At 46.0% G+C, this 26,622-nt stretch overlaps 1 protein-coding gene across 4 annotated transcripts in view; it reads right to left on the bottom strand.

Annotated features, from left to right (window-relative positions):
• Positions 1–26,622, bottom strand: part of Glut4EF (Glucose transporter 4 enhancer factor) — a 106,266-nt gene that overhangs the window by 39,981 nt on the left and 39,663 nt on the right. The window contains exons 3-6 of one of the 4 annotated variants that reach the window (XM_089592845.1): positions 8,509–8,711; positions 7,657–7,841; positions 7,357–7,593; positions 4,149–4,217 (exon numbers count right to left, since the gene is read on the bottom strand). In XM_089592845.1, coding sequence (XP_089448971.1) covers positions 4,149–4,217; positions 7,357–7,593; positions 7,657–7,841; positions 8,509–8,711 — 694 coding nt within the window. Of the gene's footprint in view, positions 1–4,148; positions 4,218–7,356; positions 7,842–8,508; positions 8,712–11,150; positions 11,318–26,622 lie in introns of those variants that run through there. The other 3 variants (XM_089592846.1, XM_014351508.3, XM_014351509.3) reach the window with 3 other exon arrangements.

Here is a 26,622-nt window from a genome sequence, read left to right on the forward strand (position 1 = left end):
AAAAAAAAGCAACTAATCAAGACTTAACATCTACATTTTACACGTGTAGCCACAAGCACAGCCAACAAACGGATGAAGAGATACGGATTGAGGCGCGTCGAGTCAAATTAACTGGTGCAAATTAATCTTGTCGGCTCAAATAGCATTTTTCAACGATTACTCGAGAACAAATTTCCATCTATGATACATCATGAATTCAGCACGCGTAATGACAGTGGGCGCGCGCGCTCCTTTTGCGTCGGCCGATGCGACAATAATCCGCCTAACGCGCGAATCGAGAAATCTTCATGCATTTACATACATAAATACATACATATGCGTGTGTGTATATATAACATATGTATGTATCCGTGCATAAATTTACGATAATGACGCGGCGCGGTTGCAACTGCAGGCTCCTTGGTTCTGTCTATGATATACCTATTACGAGTATATTATAAAATGAAAAACATCATCATTTATTCCAACGAATGATTGCGGATCGAAAGGAGCTGATGCCTGCACGGCGAACAAAGCGTGTCGGGTGGAGGGAGGAAATTTTAGTTTGCCGATCGGACTACCCCCGTAGAGTTTAATTGCCTCGAAAAATTCCAAATGCACTTTTGCACTCCCGAAAGAGAGCCCCTCTGCTGGCTCCATCGCAAAACGTGCAGAGCAGAGCAGGGAGGAAAAGAGAAAGAGGGAGGCCAAAGGAGGTGGAACTAGAAATAAATCTTCCGCCGAGGGGCATATAATATATGTGTATATATATATACATCGTTATTGCACGGCTCTCGGGAGAGAAGGAGGCGGTGGGATGCACATGCACGTGCCTTCTCTCTTCTATACATATACATGTATATACAAGGTACAGTGTGTGTGTGGCGCGCGTGCATAGTCAGGGCCGCGGTGACCTTACCGAGAAAGAGCTAGTCCACATCTATGCACGTGTAATGTATACATAACTGCAATGCGCACCCCCACAACTATTACGCACCGGCTTCCCGGCTTTGTTCCACCTCCACCGCCTCTTTATACCGGCAGCGTTTATACGTACATACAGTATACATACACAATACAATGACATACTTACTACGTATCGTGTAGTAGTATGTGTACATATATATATATATATATATATATATATATATATATATATATATATATATATATATATTGATACGTAATGGTATATCATCGTATTATAGAGTAGGTGCATTGCAGCAGAGAGCGCGTCCTTCGTTGCATATGCTGTGCACCAGTGTGTTGGTGCATGCGCGCCCAGAAGCCGGTGGGTGGCGCGCGGCAAGGGGTAGGGACACGTGCCGGGCGACCAAGAACGCGGTGCACTGACGTCACCCGGTATATACTATGTAGTACATAATATGTATATGTGTATACCGGTGTCACACGTATGTCACACGTTATTGCAACTGATGCATGCATTGCAGTAGTGTGCCCTGCGCGCAGCGTGTGTTACCGTATATGTGTGCATAAAATATGTAGGTATGCGCGTGCCACCGGCTCCGTGCCACCATTATACTATATAAGACACATACCTATACACACATGTACATGTACCGGTAGTACCTATATAGGCATATATATGTTTTATCTCTGCACACGCGCCACGAGCCACCCCCTCCTCCTCCTCACCGCCCCCTCTATATGTGGCTATCTCTCTCTCTCTCTCTCTCGTACCTCTTTGACTCTCGTCTAGTATAGCTATAATAGCAAACTATCTATCCTCAGCGGGATACTATTGCATGTATGTATAAGCGCGAGAGGCTATTAATCGCGATAGCAGCAGCACCGGTCTTTCTTCTTCTTCTCCCTTCATTTATTTGCAGCGATGCCTCCGTTGTTTGCGTTATAAGTATAGGTATTTCAATGCAATAACGCAACTGCTGGTGCTGAACCCATAATATGCATTAATACTGTTTACAGGGTATACGAGCTTTTAAGTTGGAGTGGTATAAGTATGTGTGCATGTGTTGTAACATATATATATATATATATATATATATATATATATATATATATATAGCCTTGCATGGATACACGGAGCTTTTCTCGCTCCTCATCTTTTCCGGGTTAGCTGTGTGCTGGTGGTGGCGCAGTAGCTTTTCTTTGTTCGCTGCTGCTATATAACTATGTGTTGATATCATATAAATGGCGCACAATGTGTAAGTATATACGTGTATGCACGTTCCATCGTCGAGGTCACCCGGCGATCTTTCGATCGATCTTTACTTCACTTGTATTACGTGGTGTATACGTGTACATAACTGCGATAGGGTGACGCTTTCTTGTGTCACTGTTTGCTTTTTCTTTGGTTTTATTCATAAAAATAAATTTATTTTCAAACTCAGCTCTTTTTCCTGTTTCCATCGTTTTCACGTTGCAAACAAATCTATGCACGGAGCAAGGGGAGAGCGCGAGGGATCATAAAACTAAAGAAAAAAATCTTTGTTTAGTGACAGACTAAAAAAAAAAAAAAAAAAAAAAAAAAACGTCACTATTTTTCAAAAGTACGAGATAAACAGCCAAATGATTGATGTTTGGTGTTTCACCAAAGTCATAACGAACGATGCGCGAGATTACCTTTACTTATTTGTGCGTTTTTGTATTGAAGACATTATTTAAGGACGCGCGCAGGGACGAGTGTGCAAAACAGTAATTTTTCAATGTAAGGGGATATGCAAAACTGATGGCCGTCCACGTGCGAGCGTATATTTGTACGCGTGGGGAGAAAAAAAAATCCGATAGCGCGCAGGGATGCGTGTACATTAATTTAATCTATTGTGTGACGTTTACGCGAGTAAATTAATAACTCTGCGTTTGTGTATATGACGCGAGCTTTGCAAGTTGCACGCGCGAAGGAGTGTATATGGCCATGGAAAAAAAAAAAAAAAAAAAAAAAGAGTCGGAGCAACAATGCACCTCACGCGGCAAGGTCAGCCTCTTCTTTTCTCTCTCTCTCTCTTTTATACACAGCTATATCTAATGCACTTGGAAAACCATTAGAGCTTGGAGAGACAAAGAAACTCCGATGCTTCTGTAAGTCTATATGCGGGCATGTGTTTGAATGCATGAAGGTGAAATTGCCGGTGATGAAAAATGCTGCGGTGTATTATCTCGCCCACGAAAAATATGAACAAAGGAGAAATCGCTGCATATGTAAATAATACCATACCGATATCTGCGACATAACATTTGTTTCTCGATTTTCCCTGGATTAATTTTTGTTCCTCTCTTCCTCCTACGTAATATGTTGATTCACTTTGGCGGAGGACTCGCTTTTGTCAATAATATATTATATCGTGCCGGCCGGTAAAACACAATAAATATATAACATTTGATGGCAAACAAATTATATAATATACTTTAGAAAGCGCTGAGTACGCGATCAACAGTGAAAAGTTCCGGCTGCCTCGCTTTTTTGCACATTACCACATAATTACATCGCAAGTTGAAATGAGTATATATAGGTTATTGTTTTTCGCAGAGAATGTCGTGCTTTCGAGCTGCACTCACGTCATATCGGAGCCGTGCAGCATCGACGGAGTACATGACACATAGGAAGTGGATTTTCACAGTAATGAAAAGATTGCGACCTTGGACGAAGGTCTATTGCACATTGAAAGAGAGCAGTTGCTCCTCGGGTGACGATATTATTGCGTTTTTTTTCGCTTGCGTGTGTATATGCTACGTGTTTGTGGGCATACCGATTTTGTAACCCGATGTTTTCCAGCTCTGCGCCTTGTGACGATGAGCCTTCGTACAAAGATACGATGTACTTACGCGCCGTTTTCCTTGCTTTATTTCGTAATTTGCGTGTGTGTGAGTGCCGATGCCAAGAGCTGCCGGGCACCACCACATTTGGCACGAGAGGAGAGGAAAAAAAAGAAGAAGAAGAAGAATATAACGAAACGCGAGCGCGAAATTGTTTTGCTTGGCGGGGGGAAAAAAAGGGAAGAATCGGCTCGTTGAGAACACGAAAAAACAACTGAATATCGTATCACTGCGTGCGATGGGAGTGTACAATTTTGGGCAATATTTTTTTCTTCCAGAGCAAAAAAAAAATGGGGGGGGGGGCATTCGTTGAATTCGGCCCGGGGATGACAATGATATTAGGTGCAAAGATATAAAGATGGTCCAATGCTTACAGCTTCGTTATCGGAGCTCGAGCCAGCGTTCGCGCTGCTATAGTCGTCGCTCTCGACCTTACACCGGATCTGCAAATATAAACAACACAGGACGAGCATTGACTTTGCAGTGATTATTGTCACACGGCGATCAATCGATCCAACCACACATACAACATTACTATTTCTACCATCACTATATATTTATGTACAGGCTTGTTGCAGTTATTAGTCGCACCACGTGCAGCAAAATCAATCGTGATACTATATACAGATATACACAAAAAAAAAATTTAAGAAAAAAGAAAAATAAGCTCAAGCGACAAAGTGGACGATGCGTTTATTCATGTAAAATTATCGAGAGAAAAAATGAAACCACATGTAGCCGAGTACTTGTGTACACATTGGGGTGACGATGATGTCCCAAAAATTGACGAGGCGCGCGTCGCGTGGGTGTGTACATATGTATGCGCTTCGGAGAAGCATCAACAGCAAAGAGAGAGAGAGAGAGGGAAAAAAGAAAAAAATCGACACGAATGTGCGTGCGTTTTTCCCGTTTAAAATAATCGGGCCGATATTCGCGGCTGATGTATACCACCGGCGAGGATCTATTTCGAGGAGCCCGTAGGCGCAGGGCCGTAGACCGCTAAACTTAGCCCGGCAAATCCCCTCCCATGCCCCTCTTTGGTTGGATAACCCAAAAGGGAGGGATGGGCTTACGAAACAGCGACGCATTCTCTCTCTCTCCCTCTTTTTGCCGATGTATAAATCCGCTGTTGCGGCTCGACGGGACTGCAATACAGCGCGCGATGTGTCTTTTCGGTGGACGCCAAACACGTAGGCGGAACAGTCCCACTTACGTCACGAAAAAAAATCAAATATTTTTGTTTCATGGGAAAGACACCAGCTCTACTTTTTTTTTTTTTTTTTTTTTTTTTTTTTCGCGCAGATTACAACAATCGGACGATATATTGGTCTTCGTTGCGTTGTATTCGCGCGGCCATGATATTATAGTCGAGGAGAGCAAACAAAGTCGTGGAGGGGGGCGTTTGCCTTGACTTTGCACTGCGATAGATGACATTAAAAAAAAAAAAAAAAAGCGCGCCTTATACAAGTACCTATAACACACGCGCTCTCTGCCTCGCGACGAGCGTTACGTAAGTTGGCGAAGAAGAAAAGAAGCGCTTCTTCCGCGCGCGCGTGTTACAACCGCGATAAGATATTGTATCGGCTCCTTTTTCTCCTCGGCTTTTGCCGATAGAGTACACGTATATGGTATACGGAGGCTGTGCGATTTCGATCTCGGTCGGAGAGAGAAAAAAAAAAAAAAGAAAATTCAATCCCAATCATTGCTCTCTCCCTCTGATGGCCGCTGCGTGTGGGTACCGCGCGAAATTACAGTTCGCCGGAGCAGGTGCTGCATCACTTCGCGGGACTAGAAAGTCAAAACGCAGGTTATACAGCCCTCATTGTGCGCCGATTCGATTGCATCCGCGTTGGGAAACAATCTCCGCCGTCAGCGCAACCCGATCGGCCGATTTTTTTTTTTTTTCCTTTTTGTTTTCGAATCGGAAGGCGCTCGAGAAACCTTGCGTACGCGTCCTCCTCCTCCCGCGCTCCAGTGAAAGTCGATTGCAGCTCGGTGTATATACAACACAGGGGAAAATTTTTGCCTACATCCCCCCCCCTCCCCGGATAGTTTTTCTCTTCGTCGCTCTGACGCGTACTATACTAACCGATAGCTCTATACATGTGTGCAACGGGCAAATTGCAACCAGCGCGCTCGCGTGTAGAGGTGCAAGTGCATGTACGTACGTAGATCACGTCGTTGTCGTAGTGCACGCGCGCCAAGTCCCGATACGCATACGTGTGCATCGGCGAGCCAAGGTTTTTCTCTTCTATACCACACGTAAGCGCGTCTCGTGCACATTTGTCTGTGTATAGAATAGATGCACTTTGGTAGGGTGTATGTTTGTGTGTATGTATATATAAGTTGTATCCACATGTATTGTAAGCGTGCCTTTTTTATCGACACACATACGCGCACCCACGCGCGAGCACATATCATAGGATTGCGCAATGTGATATACCCCGACGCTAGGAATTTTCATCCGCCGGTAAGTATTACCTTACCAGACGCTAATTGAGCGCGAGAGCTGATCGGGATGATGATAATGGTAATCATGATGATGTTAATTTCGGCCTTGTGTACCAATAAGGTGTACAGATATATATATGTATATGCTGTACACTATGCAACAACGTGGAAGGGGAGGATGAAAATTTTGTTGGATCGCTGCTTTGAGTGTGTGCGAGAGACTCTGCAACGAAAACGAAAGCTCGCACACGTGGGTTGGTTTAGCCGTTAAACGAGAGAAATGCACGACCTTGTGTTTATATATATACGTATATATGTTGTACAGGATTGCATTGATTTTTTGTTTTCTCTCCTTTTTGTTAAAATACACCGAGCGGATGAATATGCTCACGCGGCTAATGTCGCAATGCACGTTAGGTTGTATATATAAGAATGACGTGAGGCCATTGTCATTTACGTGTACGAACGTCATTGAGACGTATGCATATGACATATCACACGAGCACGCGCGCGTTGGCTCGTTTAACGTACGACATGTCGCAAGAAAGTTATTCGCATACGCGCGGGGCTGCTGCGCGTTGTTACACGGCACGGACATTTTTTTTTTTTTCTTTACTTTAGTGCTATATGTACAACTGCAACAGCGGCATCGTAAATAAACGCGTACGGCCAATGTCACACCTATACTCGGTTTTTGCGCACAATAGCAATGACACGCTCTAAATACCATACGGTCTATCCCATGGATTTACGGTAGATCCGCGGTATATACCTGTGGCGCGCGATCGTTTTATCGTTGGTATATACATATATATATGTAAATATACACACACATTTTTGCAATTCAAATCGAGAAAGTGCGCACCTATGCCAAACGTGGGCGAGAAAAAACCAGGCGCCCGGGCATTCGTTTGCTCGGTATTAATCAAAGCGCGTCAGGGGTATATGGAGGTTGAAACTGTAGAAAAAAATCGGCGACTAATGCATAGGAAAGAAAGAAAAAGAGCGCACTTTGTACAAACATATTTATGTACGTGTTTATATTACATGTGACGATGACAGAGAGACAATGGGAAAACACACACACGTATAAATATATGGGGATGGCAAGGAGAGAGAGGAGAGACTCACCTTCTTTTTGCGAGGCCGATCGAGATCGAGATCGGGAACGATGCCTTCGTCCGGTATGATGAAGCCGGGCGGGCTCGAGGGCGAGGCCCTCGCGTACGGGTGACAGTACTGCCGATTGTTGTGCGCTTGGTGGTGGTGGGGATGGTGGTGGTTGTTGTGATGATACTGATTGTTGTTGTGATGATGCGTCGTTGGTTGATGGCCATTGTGATTGTGATACTGATTGTTGTGTTGCGGCTGTGCGGTTTGCGTCGGTATCGAGGACGCGACCATGTGCCCCGGCAACGCTGGCTGTGGGACTCCGCTCGTCGTGCCATTGTTGGCCCAACAGCCGTTCGGGCCCTCGTCGCTCAGCGGCGGACTCGGGGTACTGCTGCGCCAACTCGCGCTACTGCTGCTGCTGTTTGACGTCGGACCCTCGTTCGCCAACGAGCTCGTCACCATCTGGTGATGATTGTTCCCGTTTGTCACTCCGTCCCAGGAACCTGCAAATGTCATTGTTACCCTTTACATCCTCACTGTACCTCATACCCCGTTACCTCTGTGTACAGGGTACATGTTTCCATGAATATAACTCCTCCGTCGACGCATCGTACAATCAACGAATCATTTCCCCGATTTACTTATGTATGCATAACGTATATTATATATATGTGCCGGGTGCGCGAAATATTGGACAGCATCCACGCGAGCCGAGCGTCAAGAGAGGAGAAGAAAATTCTCAAGGCCAACGCGAATAATGACTATATAACAATACTCTCGAAATTTGAAATGGTTATAAGTGCACAACTTTGTCAAAATAGTGCATATACACGGGATATTTCACTATTTCAAAGTTTTATACTCATGATTTATTTAAACTAGTGAATATTCACTACGAATTAGTAAGTATTCGCTATTTCCGCTATAAACTTATATTGTTGCTACCACTAGAAACAATGTGTATGGGTTGTGCAATTTTCTCTTCATTTGGATCAAGATCCAAGATTTGTTGAATTAAAGATAAATACCATCTGGATAAACGACCCAAATTATTCACTATTTCAAATTTAGTGAGTATACGATTGCTGCCCCCGGAAATTTATAGAAGCAGCCGAGGGGGAAGGGGGTGGGGCAGTTTTCATTACTTCCGAGTGGAAAATCATGGCTCACCGTATTGTTGCAGGCAGTGCAGCGGCAGGGGATTCTTGGGCGGCGTCGACAGCGACATGAGCACCATGGCCGCCGAGCACTCGTCCATGTTGCCCTCCTCCTCCTCCTCCTCCTTCGTGTCCGACAGGTTGTCCGATTTTTCGGTACTACCGTTGTACGAGCGCTCCGAGTCGTTGCTCGAGCTCGGCCTTCGTTTTCGCGACCTGAAACCAAAAATCATTTTTTATTTATTTTTTTTTATTCATTGTTCAAAACATCGAGTAATGCGAGAGAGAGAACAAAAGGGCACACACGTCAAACGGTAAGGATCGCACAACCAGAGATTCAGGCGCACGCGGCGGGTCTCGAGAGGATATCGTCCCTTTGGATGATGAAAAAAAAAAGCGTCCCTCCTCCCGTTTTAGAGGGCGAGCAACCACCCCTCCTTCGCCCCCGACCGACCTACTTTCACCGTCGCGGACTGCACTGCACACCGGCATAATACGTACAGACAATAACGACGGTGCTCACCAATATATTATCACAATGTGTCGTAAGGGAAAATTGAAAAAAGCGTGTATGGTCGCATTAGCTGATGCCCGAGCAAAGGGTACGCATTACCCATAGCCACGAGGTCGCGAATACCGCGGGGACGATCTTTCCGGGAAAACTACGTTGCCCAACAGCCCTCACAAGTTGAGGAGGCTCGTAAACTTTGGAGGTTTTTCCGCGAATACCGCGAGTGGGCATTTATATCCTTGAGCCTTATATATATATGTAAGAGGCGAACATTTCTCTCCAGCGGTCTATTGGGAACTGCGGGGTGTACCTGTAGGTATATATGTACTCTTGTACCGTTGCGTTGAAAAATAAAGTTGCAAAAAGTAGAAGGAGGTAAACGCAATCCCGGAGATGAATCTGTAAAAAGATTACATTGGCCTTTTGAAGCGAGAAAAACACAGTACGCTTCCGAAACGAAGCGAAGGGGAAGAAAATAAACTTTTTCCGTACAAACTGTGGATACGCACAATTGTTGGCTCATGGTACAGCCCAAGTGGACAGGCCATTCGCGAGACGGATTACATCGCCTGCGTATATTATATACAGAGAGGGAGGGAAAATAAAATACGCAGACTCTCTCTTTTGGTACTTTCAAAATTTTATGATTCATATACATCGAGTCGCGTTCCTGTACAACAGATAGTAATCGCGGAAATTCGCGGGATCGCAGCGCGTGTTACGTATATTGTAGATTGTGAGAGAGTTTGATTTGACGAGAAGAGCCCCCATTGTTGGTTTGACCTTCCTCGCCCGGACCAGCTCCTATTTTTTAACACCTAAACGATACCGGATACTTTAACCTGCTGGATCTAGATGCGCTGTATATATATACAGAGCGGGCCCCGCCTAGCCGTGTTTTGTTTTTCATCTTCCGTACCAATGCGGTACGTGTAGAATTTGCATTTTATGAAACGCTCGTAAAGTAAAATTCGCGTTCGTGGAAACAAAGAGATTTGCGTTGGGGGTTTTTGTTCTTTTTTTGCGGTGAGAGAAAAAAAGAAAAAAAAGTAGGCGTAGGTCATTACTTGTAACCCGAAATGCGCTATTGTATCCTAAACTATATTGCCAAGGCACACGAGGAGGAGAACAATACGGCAATTAAGCTATATTTTTTTTCCCAGGAGAGAGAGAGAGAGAGAGATTAAAGTCCTTGCACGCGATAGAGATCGCACGGAGCGCCCGATGTATGTATACTTACCAACGTAAGGCAAATTGTGAATTTTTAAGCATTACAGCTCGCACAAAGGACAGAAAAGACAATCGAAGGATGCGCTTTTGTAGAGGTATGCATGATCTATGTACGTATAGCCTCCGTACGGCTGAAAAAGGCGCGAGAGACGTGTACCCTTAAGAGGGGAGTCACGCGGGTCAGTGTCGCGCGGCAATACCTAAACTTTACAGCATATATTATATAGACGAGGAGGGAGAGCACTGGTGTTTTTAATGCAGCTGAATGACGGCCGAAGCATTGTGTGTGTGTGTTGCACTCGGAGTGTGTGATTAAAGAGCACGAGGACGAACCATCGGCGCTTGAGCCGCGTGCGCCGGCCGGCTAACTGGCGCTGATGTGTCTGACCGTATCCTACACGTATCTACTACCACCTATCAATTTGTGTATGCACCAGAAAAGGCGCGACCTTACAACGCGAGTAGCCGAGACAGAGACTGCTAAGCTAGTCCGAGGCCTTTTTAACTATAGTACCTCTACTCCTCGGGCTCGCTCTTTCTCTCGTTTTTTTTTTTTTTTTTTTTTTTTTTGCTGCCTATACGCTACCGTGCACCTTCGTCTAATCCATCGTTGTATCGCGTACGCGAGTGTACACACATTCGCGGTAAGTTGTTGTTTCACTGGTGAAAAGTGGTTTGCCGATTACGTTATATTTTTAAGGTAACTGCAAAGAGTGCGGTTTATCGATCGCCAGAGTTGGGGTTTTTCTTATCTCCTTGTTGTTGTTTTTTTTTTTTTTTTTTTTTTTTCACAGTTAATTTATCGGTACGAGACAAGTTTATACAGAGTCCATCGCAAGTACACCCCTGTAATCCACTGTTTGAGGAAAACACAAACAAAAAAAAAAACAACGAAACGGAACGTCGTATCTTACAAGCAACAGTAATTGGCGGCCAAAACGCCGGCCGGTGCTTCTGCTTCGGCTTGCGGTCGGCAGTGGCGAACCATATTTTCCTCAGCCGCGGCAAACGCCGGCAATCGCCGATGATGCACTACTCCAACACCACGACTCCGCATCCAACGCCCGCGTCAATTACCGTATAATTATGATAAATTATTGTACCGCACCGTCTGCGTATACACGGATCACAGGTAATGTAAACGTATATATTGGTTGTGGGCATATAGACATACAACGCCCGTGGTTGGCGATTTTAAAAATAGCGATGCTCCAACAACGGGAGGAGGAGGTTCTAATCGACGTAGCGCGTCTCTTTCGAAACTACCACTGGCTGGTGTGCTTCTTGTGTGCCGCCAGCGGCGCTACTGCGCTGCGACACGCGATGGAGGTGAAAATGGGTCGCGCGAGAGATCCCCACACACACACACACACAGGCCGTAGCCGGTACAGCGGTAGCTCGGTATTCTGGCTGGAATTCCCGGGCAGATGGTAAGTAGGTCAGGCGTCGGGCTAACCAAACTGGGTCGCGGAGGGAGAGAAACCCCCATGAGCCGACCGGGGAGCGCGCGCTACGTTGGCACCACTTCTCGGGAGCGACCCAAATGTTTCAGGGATGATGCACGCGCTATCCCCCTTTTTTTTGTGTACAATTTTTTACTACCAACACTATATTGGCAAAGCGTTCGAGTAATCGATGGACCTGTATTTGTACCGTGGAAACAAAGGGGTGAACGTTTTCCACATTCTATGTAACAACCAACGTCGCGAAGCGTGAAAGCACAAAGGGAGCGAAACGGGGAAACAAAGGCGATTAGTCAAAACGTCACGCTGATGGAGGAGGGGAGAAAAATTTCGTAATCTGCGGAAAAAAGGCACCGGCTGGTAATTGATAGCCGAGGTCGAAATAATAGTTCAACAACAAGATAAAACGAAACGACGGCGGGTGCACTCTGACCCTTCTTTGTCGTCTCTCTCGGGACTCCTAGACAACGAAACTACTACGTATACCCACGAGATCGTCGGGTGATCATAGCTCATCCAAAGGAAAAAATGTGAAACAAAAGCTCGCGCATCGACGGCCGCTCTGGTGCCCCCAGCTTTGATCTATACGTATGTAAATATACACGCGGTTGCATAATCCGCCGTGCACGCGTATCTATATGAACGCACGCGACGCAGGTATAAGTACGTATCCGCGCGATGAAAGGTCGCGAAAGTGGGCGTGGCAGCACGCGCCATCGGAGCCATTGTATTACACGCGCAGTTCTACGTGCCATTATTTGTCTGTGCAATTTTTTTTTTTCCCCTCCATATAATATACACGGCTGATTGGTCAACTTAAGCCCAAAGTCCCTTTTATCCGCGCGCCGCTTCGGCAGCTGCGCTACGCTTGTGTGTGTATTTGTTGTCACGGCTCGAGATAAATCATGCCTCGCCCCGATGCAGGTCACGCACGGAACCGCACGTATAGCTGGTTTTATTTATCTTTCGTGGACAATTGCGGGTATTGTATGCCGACTGAGCTATCGTTTTTAATAACGCAGTTGCAAGCACCAATGACCATAAGCGCACTTTTGTACATACGTTATATTTTTGGCAACACGCGCACGCGCCATACGAGTAAATAACTAAATATGCAAAACGGTGTCGCGCATCGGACAGAAGGAGAAAAGCGCGCGTTTTCCGATAAAGCACAATGTACATGCATATATAGGTATTTAGTTCATTGCCAGAGATATGATTAGGTAATCATCGGCGTCTGCCAACTGGCTTTATCGCTTTTGTTGCGTTTTCTACGCAACGCAACGTCAAAGGGGGGAGCGTATTCAATTTTATACGGAGATAAAGCTAAAACAAAAGTTTCCTCTCTCTCCGTGTAGAAATGCCACAACTGCGCACTCGATCGTTGCGCAAAAACAAATATACACACGGCTCGTCGGCACAAGTATATTACGCACATCGGGTAACACGTCAATGATATATACAATCGGCAAAAACAATCGATGAATAAATTAATATCGCTCGAGTACATCTTTTCCGGCAGCGGTGCACAGCGACGACGCAGGACTCCCCTATACACGTCACGGATCGATATAAGCTCCTCCCGCTGCGTCGACGCTCCGTTTCCGTGTCAATGCTTCCCTTGGCCTCGCGCCCCCCAACTACATGATCATCACAAATTGATTCGCACGCACTCGCTAATCCACCCCCACTTCGACAGAGGGTACACGTATACAATGGAAAACGCTGTGCTACAATGTATGGCGATGAAAACAAAAAAAAAAAACAAAAAACAAAAAAAAAAAAAACAGAAGAAGTAGAATAAAACAGTCAGCCAGTCGAGGTAGTAAAGAGGGGGTGGGAGGAGGCAAGCATTGACCTAGTTGAGCGCGGGGCCGGGCCGGCGTCGGGATCCGGGTTACCCAGTCACCGCGTACAGCGGCGTATAGGAGAGCCAGTCGGCGCACAGGGTCAGTTTTCCTAGAGGGCGGTGTTCGCGCGCGCGCGAGAGGGAGAGCGTGTAGGTGCGCGCCCACCACCCCCTATATACACCGTGGTTGTACGGGGCGTGCGGTGTCCTGGATCGAGCGACCTGGTTTTCCGGCTGACCCGGACACCACTTCCTCTCTCTCTCTTACGTGAGTTATTCTTCCGGGAGCGACCTGATTTCGGGGGGATGGAGGGGGTTTTTTCGCTCCTCTACCGGTTGGGTTTTCTGGGGCACCGGTAACTCCCTCCCATAACCCCTTTGCCGAATCGGGTCACCCGGACGGGCTTTCCGGGGTCGCGCTTTATAACGTTGTAAGAGTATACTATAATACGGCCCATATATATATATATAGTTTCGCCTCCGCTAGGTGTACCTCCCTTTTTGCAGGCGCAGCGGGAGTCGTCTCTCACCTATATATAGCTGCTGATGCTTGCCGGCGACCTGACCCGATTTACTTTCGTTTTCGACACGCGTTGTATACTCGCTCCGCTTCGCGTATTGCTCCGTTATTAACTACGTTATGTCCTACTACTTACGTGCAGTGACTTTATACATACGTTTCGTGGATGCTGTTTCATTCCTCGTTTTGTTTTGTCAATCATCGGAACGGGTGAGATGCAAAAACGACGCTCAATCGAAAATTACAAACGAATATGGTTCAACTTGCACAACTTTCGACTCGATTCACCCCCAAAAGTGTGTATATATTTATATAATGTATACATACCGTTACTCAGCTGTTACTGTACGTTATGTTGAATAAAATTTTATTCGCGAGACGCACGTGTGTATAATAGAAAAAAAAAAAAAAAAAAAAAGAAAAAGTATTTCAAGCGCCATAAGCGTGCAATGTATATTATAAAATCCCACGCAGTAGATCAACAACGTAATATCACGGCCGTACGTTGTAATATACCCCTACACGGGCGCGCGGCACGTGCAGCTCCTTCGAATAACCAAAACCGATCTCTATAAGCCTTGAAAAAAAAAAAAAAAAAAAAAAAGAAAAGCCAAGGTAAAAGTACCCCACGGAGCACAAAAATGTGTAGAGCATACACATCTCCGTAATGTACGAGAGAGGGAAGCGTATATATAGAGTGCAGCCCTTGATCCGCTTTAGAGATATATATATATATATATATATATATATATATACACATCATCTTGTCGCGCATCCAGTCGGATTATGTACAAGGTACCTACACCCACCCCCTCGAGCTCCGTCATCGCGTCGTCTTCGTCCATGTACATACACATGCCACCCAAACACCCCCTCACCCCTACCAGCTACACGTACAGGTTCTTATTAAAGTAAAAAGCACTCATCAGCGGTGGGTATGTGTAATAAGGGGTATAGTGGGGTGTGCACACCTATATACACAGCTCGTGAAAAACGAGGTCCAAGAAGAGGCTTGGCTGCGAAATACAGCATGTAGGTATACACGATGCAACGCCTATATATATGTATATATATATATATATTATACGTATACAAGATATGTAGCCGACAAACGGCACGTGTGAAAAGTACGGCGAAGCGCAAGGATACCGGGGCAAAAAGCTACAAAGGTCAGGCGAAGGTTGCATAACGGGTGTGTGCAAGCAATGCGGGGCAAAGGAGGGGGAGGGCGTCCTTCGGTGCCACGCGCCGATAAGAGTTAAGTAAGTCGGTGCTTTGCAAGCTCCTCCACCACCACCACTGTTTTGGCTGATGCGACGTATATACTAACCCCCATCCCCACCTCGATGTGTAGCTCGTTTGTGTTACGTGCACGTTGTGTAAGTGTGTGGGTGTATATTATTTTATGTGCAGCTACCACTGCGAGTGTATACTGTGTATATGCACTGTGTAAGAGTGGTACATATACGTAGACCGGCCGGCGTGGGTCGTCGGTGTATTGGTGCACGTGCTCCTTTCGTCTTTTGACGTGTGTGTATACATACGCGGACACACACACGTGTAGAGAAGCTGGCATCCCGACGACGCTTGCACTCGACCTATTGTCCTAGTTTCGCGATGCGCGGGCGCCGTGGAAGTGTATACGTAGCGTGGCGGCAGTATATATAGAGATACATGACTCGGAAGCGCTTCTATACGGCCCCTCCGACGACACGCCGGCTGCCGGTTCCCTCCACCCACGCTTCCGCCCCTCTATTGGATGAGAGAAACGCGCTTCCACCCCCACCCCCTACGGGGGTGTATTATATATACACGTGTGCCGGTCGCAAGTCGAGCTTTACCCTCCCCCTCCTCGGGCCTGCCTCAACAAGTTTACCCTGGCGACTCTCCCCTTCGTACACTATTGACCGCTTTTCTGCGCGCCGGTCGATCTCCCGCCCCAACCTCCTGGATACGATTTCTCCTGCACACCACCGTATAATACATTTTCCTGGCTCCCCTTTTTCTTTTTTTTCTTCTTTTTTCATCCCACGGAGGGTTGGTTATTTTTATGCGCGATTCCGTGCGCGCGTTGTCGTTGCTTGGTTTTTTTTTTTTTTTTTTTTTTTTTTTCAGTTAGCCCCACCATTTTTAGACGTGATATCACCCACCGTCATCTCGCGTCGTCCCTGTTGTTAAACACTAGAGTGTGGTTGTGGTTTAGTTTGATTTTTCTGAATTCGATCGAATCGCAGGAATAATCGGTAATTTTTTATCATTCATTTCCTTCCAATTGTTACTTCGGACCCAAAAACTGGGATCATTACTTAAACAGACGCTCCGGTGAACCTTTCATATACGTTCCGTCCGCACAATCTGCGGTAAGAGAAGAAATATTGTATACGCAGAAACCAAACCCTTTGAAGGTATATATATATGGTACAGAGGGAAAAAAAAAAAAAAAAAAGGAATCTAGGCTGCAAGTCGCACTTTTCACCAGCACCAGGGACTGTTGCCGCGCGGCGTGCGCGAACAAAGGGGCGAAAAAGCTCGGGGGGTTGGGGGGCAAAAGGCCATCGTCAAACAACCCAGCGATACTCTATACACACACACGCGGACCCACAGCTATACCTCTTCCACCCGGTGTACCCTTATAAATATAAAAAGAGCTCTCGCGTTTACAAACGTAAAAGCTCTCTCTTATGAGAGGAAAAAATGGCGCGTTGCAAGTAACCCGTGTGCAAAAGGGGGTGGGGGGGGTGGTAATGAGAACAAGGAGGGTAGTAGGGATACCGCACGTACGATGTAAAAAGTCGGTAACGGCAACGCTTTTACCGCTTGTGCATATACGTTACGATGGATCGCCGGGGAGTGCGTAAATATGAAAATGTACGATACCAATGTGTATAATATGTTATGTATAGGTAAGTAAAGGGACTTTGAGGCGAAAGGGGGAGGAGCCGGGGGCACGAGAGATGCGCCCCGTGTACCTGACCCATTTCGGGGAGGGCGAGCGCGAAGCAGAGTCGGCTGCGTATACCCACACACATGTATAGACCCCCAAAGGGATAGGCGGTGGTGTACGTATAGCGTGGAGCTGCATCGATCGACCTCGATTCCGCGAAAGCGCCGGCCGGCCTTATTCGCTTCCTATACCTCGCTTGCGCGCGCGCGGAGCCTCTATCTCTCTGGCATCCGTACGCATATATATATGCACGTGTATACACCTATGTACACACGGGCAGAAAAGCTGCAAATTATACACACACCGAGCCGGTGTACACGTACAAGCGCGATTTGTCACTGACTATGTGTATTACAAGTTATACATGCACGGGTTGCGGCATATAGCAGGTCTTCTCCGTCCTTCGCCTGCAATCCCTGGGTTATACCGGCTATTTTGGCTCCGATTCATTTATTATACCTTGTACTCAGTGCTGCACCGCAACCGGGGGAGAAGAATCGCATTTCGGCCCCGCGGTGAATCGGTGGGAGGTTTTGTCGATAGGGGATATCTTCTTTTTTTTCCCCGATGAATAATGCGATTCGCTCGACGAGGAAACTTCGACTCGGGATATATACGATGTATATCTATCGAAGAAACGGGCGTGTTACAGGTAAGTAAGAGCTTAGAAGTGGAGGGAGGGGGGGGGGGAGAAAAAAAGTAGGTGCACTTATTTTGTTCAACGGTGTGTTGATCTCTAGTTGTTGAACGTTAAAATATATCAGCCTTTCGATTCTCTTGCTCCTCTTGTTTTAGCCGCGAATGCATCAACGGCGCAACCTTGCGCCCCGATGGGAAAAAAAAAAAAAAAAAAACCAAACGAGGTTAATTACGCCGCTGTAAAGCTAAACGCTCGACTAGCATCGAGCACCTCCTCCTGCTGATAGCTCCTCTCCACGTATACATATATATGCACGCCAATGTTGCTACCGTTACGCGATACTACATTACACCATCCACCTATACAGATATACCGCTCCCTCGGTTTACATCACTGCACGTGTACTTAAAACGACGCGTCCCCTTTTGTGGGCCGGAAATGCACGTTTTTGTTGGAGGGTCGTACACGCGATTCGAAACGACTCGTCCCAAGATTACAGTGTACAACGGAATAGACGTACCTGTACACCTAAACTCGCGTAGTTTTATGGGTGTACAGAGTTTACAAAGTAGCCGACAATGCCATCGGAAGGGTAAAGAGGGCCAGCTGTACGTTATACCGATTACATGAGGGGGCGGAACAAAAGGTATAATATAACGCATCGGAGAAGAGATGTAGTTAACTTGCACGTTTGCGCAACGGAGGCAGGAAATTGTGCTTTTTATACGGTGACACGGTACATACCTATACGACACTCCACGAATGTCTATGTATTTCCCCATTTCATTCCGATATGTACGTAAATCGAAACGTCTGACTTTTAGTTGCCATTTTACTGTAATATGTGCTATGATTATATATTACTATGGTATCGTTCCTTCCTTTTTTCGCTTTCACTTTTCTCTCCTTACATGCTTCGCTGTGCCTAAGCATCCCCGTCGTTCTCTGCACATTGAAAGACAAAGTTGAAAACCCTTGGATTTTGGGGCACAGGTAGAATCAAGTCCTTTTTTCATTTTCTTTTTTTTGGACAGTTGTCAAAGTGGGTACTGTTAAATTTTTTTTCCCAGCTGCTACTGATATACTTTTTTTTTCAATGAAAACAACCGTGCTACCTATACTGGTCAATGTAGAAATCGTTGATGGTCCTGGGCACCTTTACTTTCACGCGATTATTCCTCCGTTTCAATGAAACCAAGCGCTGCTCGTAGATGTACTTTCAGCAAAGGCGACCAAAAACAACTTTCGAACGTCACACGATACACGTTAAATCGCAAGCGTCAACCAACACAACCAAAGCAAAGCTTTTTTTTGTCTTCCTCTTTGCACACGAGATTCCTTTGCTATACACGCATCATTGCGACGTATACGAATACATATACTACACTACCAACTAAAGTTGCCAAGAAAGTGCAGCTGCATGTAATAACTTGTACCCATCAGTGCATAGACCGACAGCGGGGGGGGGGGGGCTCTTAAAATGCAAGCTGCGCATTAGAGAGACGCGAAACAGTGGACAGGCGTCAAGGCCGATGGGCCGATCAATCACCGCGCAATTGCTTCTATACGGGCGAAACGCACCTATACATGTGTGCGACCGGATTCCGGTTCGGGAAATTCACGCCACGGGCTGTTGCGCAAAGAGAGTCGGATTTAACACACACCTGTTATCTCACGGTGTTTTTCCTCGACCCAGAAATCCACGCCCGCCCTCCGGAAGAGTACAGCGCATCGACGGGAGCCAAACCAAGAGCAATCGACCGGCCGGCCGGCGTTACGCAACTCTCGTCCGAGTGTTTCCTATATAATATATACACCTCGTTTTTCTCTCTTTCCTGCTCTCTCTTGCGAAATTGCGCACACGTACCGGCAGCTGATGGTCGCGTAAAGACGAGGACTTGTTGCGCCGCCGTACGAGTGGGCGCTACCGTACATATAATATAGCGTTGGTTGACTTTCCCTGAAGTACAGGATCTCTTTTCCTCCTTCGTTTGATTTTGCTTCACGCGAAAGAGCTCTTTATTGTAATACATTCGCGCTCGAGTTTTACGGGACACGCGTCGAGCGTGGGGTTTTTTTTTTTTTTAAATACGCGTTTGTTGGTGTCTCGCGTAAATGGCCATTTGGTTCGTACGCGTGTGGGTGCACGACACAATATTATATTTATGCCGTCGTAAGCTGATTTCGGAAGACGCGTGCATGCGAGTACATTAAACACGCGTGTTTTTCCTTTTTTTTCGCCATAGAGGAGAGGAAATGTTGTACGCTCGATCGGAGCGAAAAATCGCGGGTAAGCACGAATTATTTATACGCGAGAGTATGACTCAGCGTTGATGTGGCGTGTTTTTATTATAAAATATATATGTATGATTTATCGTACGTGTACAATGTACCAAACAACGACTACCGCGTTTGATGACCTTTCATATAATACACGCACACAGTCACTGTTATTAATGCAATCATCGGGGGGTTTCAAGTGTCATTGTTTTATACGAAAGGCGAGGAAGTAAGTGGCACACGTCAAAATGTATATACGGTTTGACGCGCTCGCCAAGGGAGATAAGAGATATACAAGCGATTCTCATGCGAGCCAAAGACTATGTATACCAAAGTTGTTTTTGTTTTAGGATCATCGACATATTGCGCGACAGTGAGGTATATTTTCCGTCTTGCCAACGATACTTTATACACACACTTGATGCATATTTCATTAACTGCCCTCGAGTACTAAGTATTGTCCAGGCGATCCATGCAGAGCAAAAAAAGGAAAAGAGGAAACTTGTTCGATTGTGACGTATCTGTAACGAGAAGTGAAAACAATGAAAAAGCGCAGGGAGAGAATTCGCGTGTCCGTCCCCCATCGCGCGTGTATATAACGTGTCCCGTAACGCGCGAGCAGCTTTGGAAAAACAGAGAGGACGGGCTCGTGATTATCTTGGCGAGTGCACACCGCTAATTCTGTCCTTCCTCCTCCGTCCCGAGGTATTTTTCTTCCTGCATAACTCGTCGTGCACCAAGGCCGCGAGCGCGAGAGGTATATATATATAATTATGGCGACACGTAACTTTTATGGTTTATTTACCGCGTCGTCGCTCGCGTATGCGCCAGACACCCACTGTAGACGCACAATATAAATATGCGGGCTCCGTAATGTATTTTTCCCTATGTTGCTTTCTTCCATTAGTCTGGCGCTTCATAATAGTTGATCGCTGCGGATCGACGGCGCCGGCAGAGCCTAAATTTCGGGCTTATCACTCGAGGGTCGCGTGTTTACGATGATACTGCGGATTCGCGCTTGATCGTCTCACGCAGCGATCACAGTGACGTCATTTTGGGTTTTTTTTTTTTTTTTTTTCCCTTTACACACAGCTCGGGTAAACACACGGGTGCTGTGTCATACGCGTCCATCTGCCACGGGAAATCCTAATACGCTGTTTGGATCAGTTGTATTTGATTTCGATGAGACTCGTGTTGGACGACGATTTGCACCAACGCAAAGCATATACTTTTGATTAACGTTTTCTTCAGAAAATCCATACGCGTATTTCAACATCAGCTCGGAGCCCCGCGACTAACACTCCACATATTGTGCCATTTCCACTTTGTCTTTTTCCTTCTTCTTCTTTCTTTGGATGTATTTTTTTTTTTTTTTTCTGCAAAACAAACGAGAGAAGCGGTGTACATAGTGACATCACCGAGTGGCCCTCAGCAGCGGGGAAAAAACAACCGTACATCATCCGTAACCATCACCATCACGGCAACACGGGATGTAGGAGTCAAAGGGCCATTACGGGCGCTCTCTCGCATCACCGTCTCTCCAAGTAGGCATCGCTCGCTCCGTCCACCGCGGGTACAGAGCGGGTACACACACACACACATATATATGCGACCTGAATCGAGATTAGGATGATTGAACTCAATTAAACCTTCGAGCTGGCATGTATACCGTATATGTACGTATATGTACGTTGTGTAGCTGTCGTCGTCGCATGGACGCTCGATGGCTCGGGCTGTTGGTTGATTGGAAACGGGGTACGACTCTCGCTACGGCGTGTTATTTTTCTTCCCTTTTTTCTTTCTTTTCTTTCTTTTTTTTTTCCCCCCCCTCGTGACTCATATATACTCGACGACGATACGGTGCTGGGCCCGCACTGTATACACACAAGCTCGAGAGTTTGGTCGCGCCCGGTCGGGGCTTATCGAACCAGGACATCTATCTATCCGGTTGCCGCGAGGCCGGCGTACGTATAATGAATACACCGATACAGGTACACATCGAAAAAAAACAATAATAATAAAATAAAACGCGTTCGACAATTATACAAATAAATTAGCCACGTGTATATATATATAGGGCATAGGTGCGTTGGTCGCGTCTTAAACCATGGCAACTCCTGATGTGTACATCTACAGACCAAGTAGTTGGCTGGTTGGTTTGTTTGTTGCTCCGATGGTCGTCTCGGTTGGACGGTAAACTCTCCCTCTCACGGTTAATTTATAACGCGGGTAGGTATAATCGTTTTCCTATATCGTTGCGGCTAAAAGAGGACAAAAAATCCCATTGACCGTGTCCTCCTTGTATACAGATCAAAGAGTCCCATGACGAGGTTTTATACGTACACACCACGTATACAACGGCCTAGACCAATTAATACTCCGCCAGTTAAAGCGCTGACAACTGCCGCTTATCGTTGTAGAACCGCCAAAATTAAGAATTACAATTAGTCGCCCATACAAGCAATCCAACTTCGTAGGTACAGCCTCTGCAGCACCTCTTCAACTTTCATTGTATAGATAGGGCATCTACCCTATATAACAATGGTACATCCTACGTGTAAGCGAGGGAGGAAAAGCTCTCGAGTCGAGAGAGAGAGAGAGTGCCAGCCCCCCGAAATACGTGTAGGGGAGTCTGGTACATGGTTCGCGCGCGCGCATCGGTGCACCTGACCCATATAGCTTATATAGCGGGGCAACCCGTATTGATCGACCCAATTCCCGAGACCAACGGGGACGCGCTTTCTCCCCCCCCCCGTAGGCATACATACATATACACATCGCGGCTTCGTTTGTTTTGTTTTTTTTTTTTTTTTTTTTTTTTTTTCTTTACTCACCCGCACCAAACGTTTCCCCTCCCATTCTGTTGCGTAACGTCATGGGGGTATTTTTTTTTTTTTCTTGCCTCTTCGCTACCGCGAATGTCGAAGTTGTGAACCACGCGAATACGACCATGTTTTGAGACGAGAGAGCAGATGAGGTGCCGTTGTTCTGTTCCTCCGCCATTGACGATGATACTATATCTTACGTGACAAAAGTTGCGTTTGCATCGTCCGCTGCTCCTTGTCCCTCATATAACATACATTATACGCACAACACACGCTTCCATCATCCTCTATAGGTTGAGCCCACGTTATACTCTCCAGTCATTATTTTAATCGGGTCACCAGAGACAGAGAGAGACATATCTCTCTGTATCTCTCCCATTGCCTTGTTAGCACTGTGTGGTGGTACATCGCTGTCATACGCGCGTTGTATACATACATACATGATATTTAAAGAACCACTCGGGTGCTTAGAATAATATAATACGCGCATCGTGTGTATGTATATGTATGGGTTCGAGTTGTTTGTTGACTCCTTTGATATGTTGCTGCTGCTACTGCTGCTGATGGTGGTGGTGGTGGTGGTAAGTATTAGGTCGACGTTCTTTTCATCTATTTTGTTTTTTCGAGCAGGTATAAAAGCAGTGTGTTCACATGGTACATTCGGCGTGTTACCCAATGGGGAAAAATTTTGTTATAATGAAGACGCACAGCTTCAGTGTGTGTGTGTGTGTACACGGACCTTGAAAGACCGCGTTTCGTAAGCCATACAGACAGGCGTGCTTTTCCATATATACCAAACGATTTTAAAAATAGGCACACAAACAGTTTCACAAGACCGTGTATATTATATGTATATATATATAACGTACCGCGGGCCCCCACACTCGCGGGTTATCGACCTCGTTTCGTTAGTCGAAAACAACACCCGGTCGCTGCCGTTAGCGGGCCATTATACATTTTACGCTTAAGCGTATTTACACGTCTGTGAACCCGAGAGAAAGGACGTGTATCTCCTTTGGCAATTGAAATGGGTGTTTTTTGCCCCCCCCCCCTTTTTTTCCCCAAAATACCGCGGGCTGTGTTGTTTCGTACCTCGCTAATTCGGAGCCTTTTAAAAAGCGCCTACGGGGACCACCGCTTTCTAATGTACGAAATTAAATCCCGACCACGTCGAGATTGGGGGAGGGAGACCTCGAAAAATTTGAAAGGCGCTTCGCGATGTTGTTGTTGTGTCCTAGAGAGAGAGAGAGAGAGAGAGAGAGCGAGGAGTCGTGAATGGAGGATAAAAATAGATCGGAGCTCTATTGCTGGACTAGACGCGTATAGAGCCATCACGTCACACTTTGCGCCTTCTGGTGTACCCATTTTTTTTTTTTTTTTTGTTTCACTCGCGTGAAAGGCAAGAATTTAACGTGCTCCTTTTTCTAATTCATATATATATGAATTACGATCTGCCTCTGAAATTTTTGGAGGCGGACTTAAGTTGGCGACGAGGATACTTGAAAATACGAAGCTCGCTATGTAACCGACGTCGTTTAGAAAGCACACGATTTTCAAATACAATACAGTACGATAGAGCTCAAGGTCCAGTTGCAAGCGGCCGAAGTTGCCACTACGAGACGCTATATGTATCGAAAAGGGCAGGGCCAACGCCCTTAACCCAAAGTTCAGCTATACTTGCACACGTCAACATGAGCTGGATGATGTGAAACAATTTTTTCGATATACCCAACCCAAGTATCGAGCGCTTGTTTCAAGCACATTCAAGCGTAACAAAAGTAGCATATAGCCTTACTTATACGCCCGTAATGAACTTTGATTTGCTTTTGTAGCCCACCATTGTGCTTCAACTTCAACTTGGATGTACAATCAATTGGTTCGAAGTGAAAGCGAGTGTGCACGTAATTATATACACACTTATCAATGAGGACTATAAATATTCAACATTGTGCAGAGGCAAGTCGATATTGGAAATGATGCCACCGGTAACATTTTTCAATACTCACTTATACGCGGGTCCCGCCGCGCGTAACTTCCTGCTGCTACGTATGTACGGTCGATTAGGGGGCAGTGATGTATGGTATTTTTCTTCTCTCGGGAAATTCCCGCTGATAACCATAAAAGCAGGGGGGGGGAGGGGAAAAAAAACCTTTGGGGGAAAGCGACGCGGCCGTGATAAGCGGCATCCGTTGGGCGCACACGCGCGAAGAAAGGCCCTGTTATTTTTCGGGGGTAGTGGAAGAGGAAAGGAGCGCATCGATCCAACCTTTTTTTTCCCATGGGATGGAAAACAAAAACAAGTTTCTCAAAAAGTCCGGCATATGGTATGATGGCCGACGCGTTCTCCCCCCCCCCCTTTTTTTTCTTTTTTTTTTTTCGACCGAGGAGAGAGAGAGAAATTTCGAAAGGTAACGGTGTCGGAGGCGCTTGCGCACGAGCTTGAAAAAGGGGGGAAGGAACCAGAAGAAAAGCCACTCGGGTATATACAATACATAATATGGTAACGGGTGGGAAAGCGTTATGGTCGCGGGAAAAGTCTCGGACGAAGGGAAAAAGAGGTGATGGTTGCCAGGAGAGGAGATGATATACTATAATATATCCATGCAAGATGCACGTATGAGTGTTGGCTGCTGAAGCGCTCTTTGTTTCCACCATGGCAACGCGTTTTCCCATCACTGAGAAAAGTAGCGTCCCGACGATAAACGGGGCAAGAGCGCGTGCGCGGTCAAGAGAAAAGACCGCATTCTAATGCCAACCATTTGACGTGAAGTTCGCCGAGGGGACCTCGCTTTCCCTCTTCTTCCGTCCTCCCCGAAATTCAGCTTCGGTCATCACGAATACGTAAGTATATATATACCATTATACACGTTATTTCCAGCTTTTCTTGTTCCAACTTCGCTTCGGTGCCCCTCCTTTTTTTCTCTCTCGGCTCTACTTGGGACCGAAAAGTTGAAACGTAAGCACACACAGATATCTGTATCGTTGGGACGCTTCGTACTTTCCCGGTGACGTGTGGGCGAAAGAGAGATGGAGAGAAAAAAAAAAAAGAATGATACAGAGACGCACTTGGATATACATGGGTTGTATACCACGGCTTGCGAGAGTACAATGTGTAGGCCCGACATGCATTAACGTTGAAGAGCACCAGAGGAAGAAAAAAGTCGAGCATATACCACCACCACCGAGTCTTTATCTACATGTGCTCACAAAGCGTGTTTTGGGAATTTTGCGACGTGTGCTTACAGTGGAAAAACCGGGAGAGAAAAAAAATCTTCCCTCAAAGAAGAAGAAGGTGAAAACAACATGGACGAAACATTCGGAGACGAGAGAAAACGAATAAACATTGGTTTTTTTATTTATTTCAAAATCGGGGCGAGCAGCGCAATCGCGAGTAATGGAACAACATGTCCATCGGGACTATAGAGGAAGGGAAAGGATTTTTCTCCCCGTTTCACGCGTACAAATATATATAAGCGTGACGCTTGGGGGCCGTGTATATATGTATATTTATATCATACGGTCGACGGGAATATTGGGATAGGCCATGTCACCGAAGTTGGGTAATGTTGTATACAGACGGGGCACGGGACGAGGGAACGGCTGATGGGGAGTGGGGAAGCGAATAAGAGTAGAGCAACTGCGTGTATGCTCATTGTAATGCGTATAGAGATAAAAAATTCTAGGGGGGAAGCGTTTGGGGCCCGTTATTTAAATTGGACTTTTTTTCTTTCTTTCATTTAAATTATTTAAATGGATGCAACTAGCGCGTTGGTGGTTCTTTTTTTTTTTTTTTTTTTTCTATGTACTTGATAGTTTTAGACAACGGCACCTTTAGTTTATAGCGGCGAGGGAGTGATTTATATCG

This window comes from Copidosoma floridanum, unplaced genomic scaffold (genome assembly GCF_036245765.1).
Source record: "Copidosoma floridanum isolate Cflo_tuat_1 unplaced genomic scaffold, Cflo_Japanese_pri ptg000019l, whole genome shotgun sequence".
NCBI classification, from domain to species: domain Eukaryota; kingdom Metazoa; phylum Arthropoda; class Insecta; order Hymenoptera; family Encyrtidae; genus Copidosoma; species Copidosoma floridanum.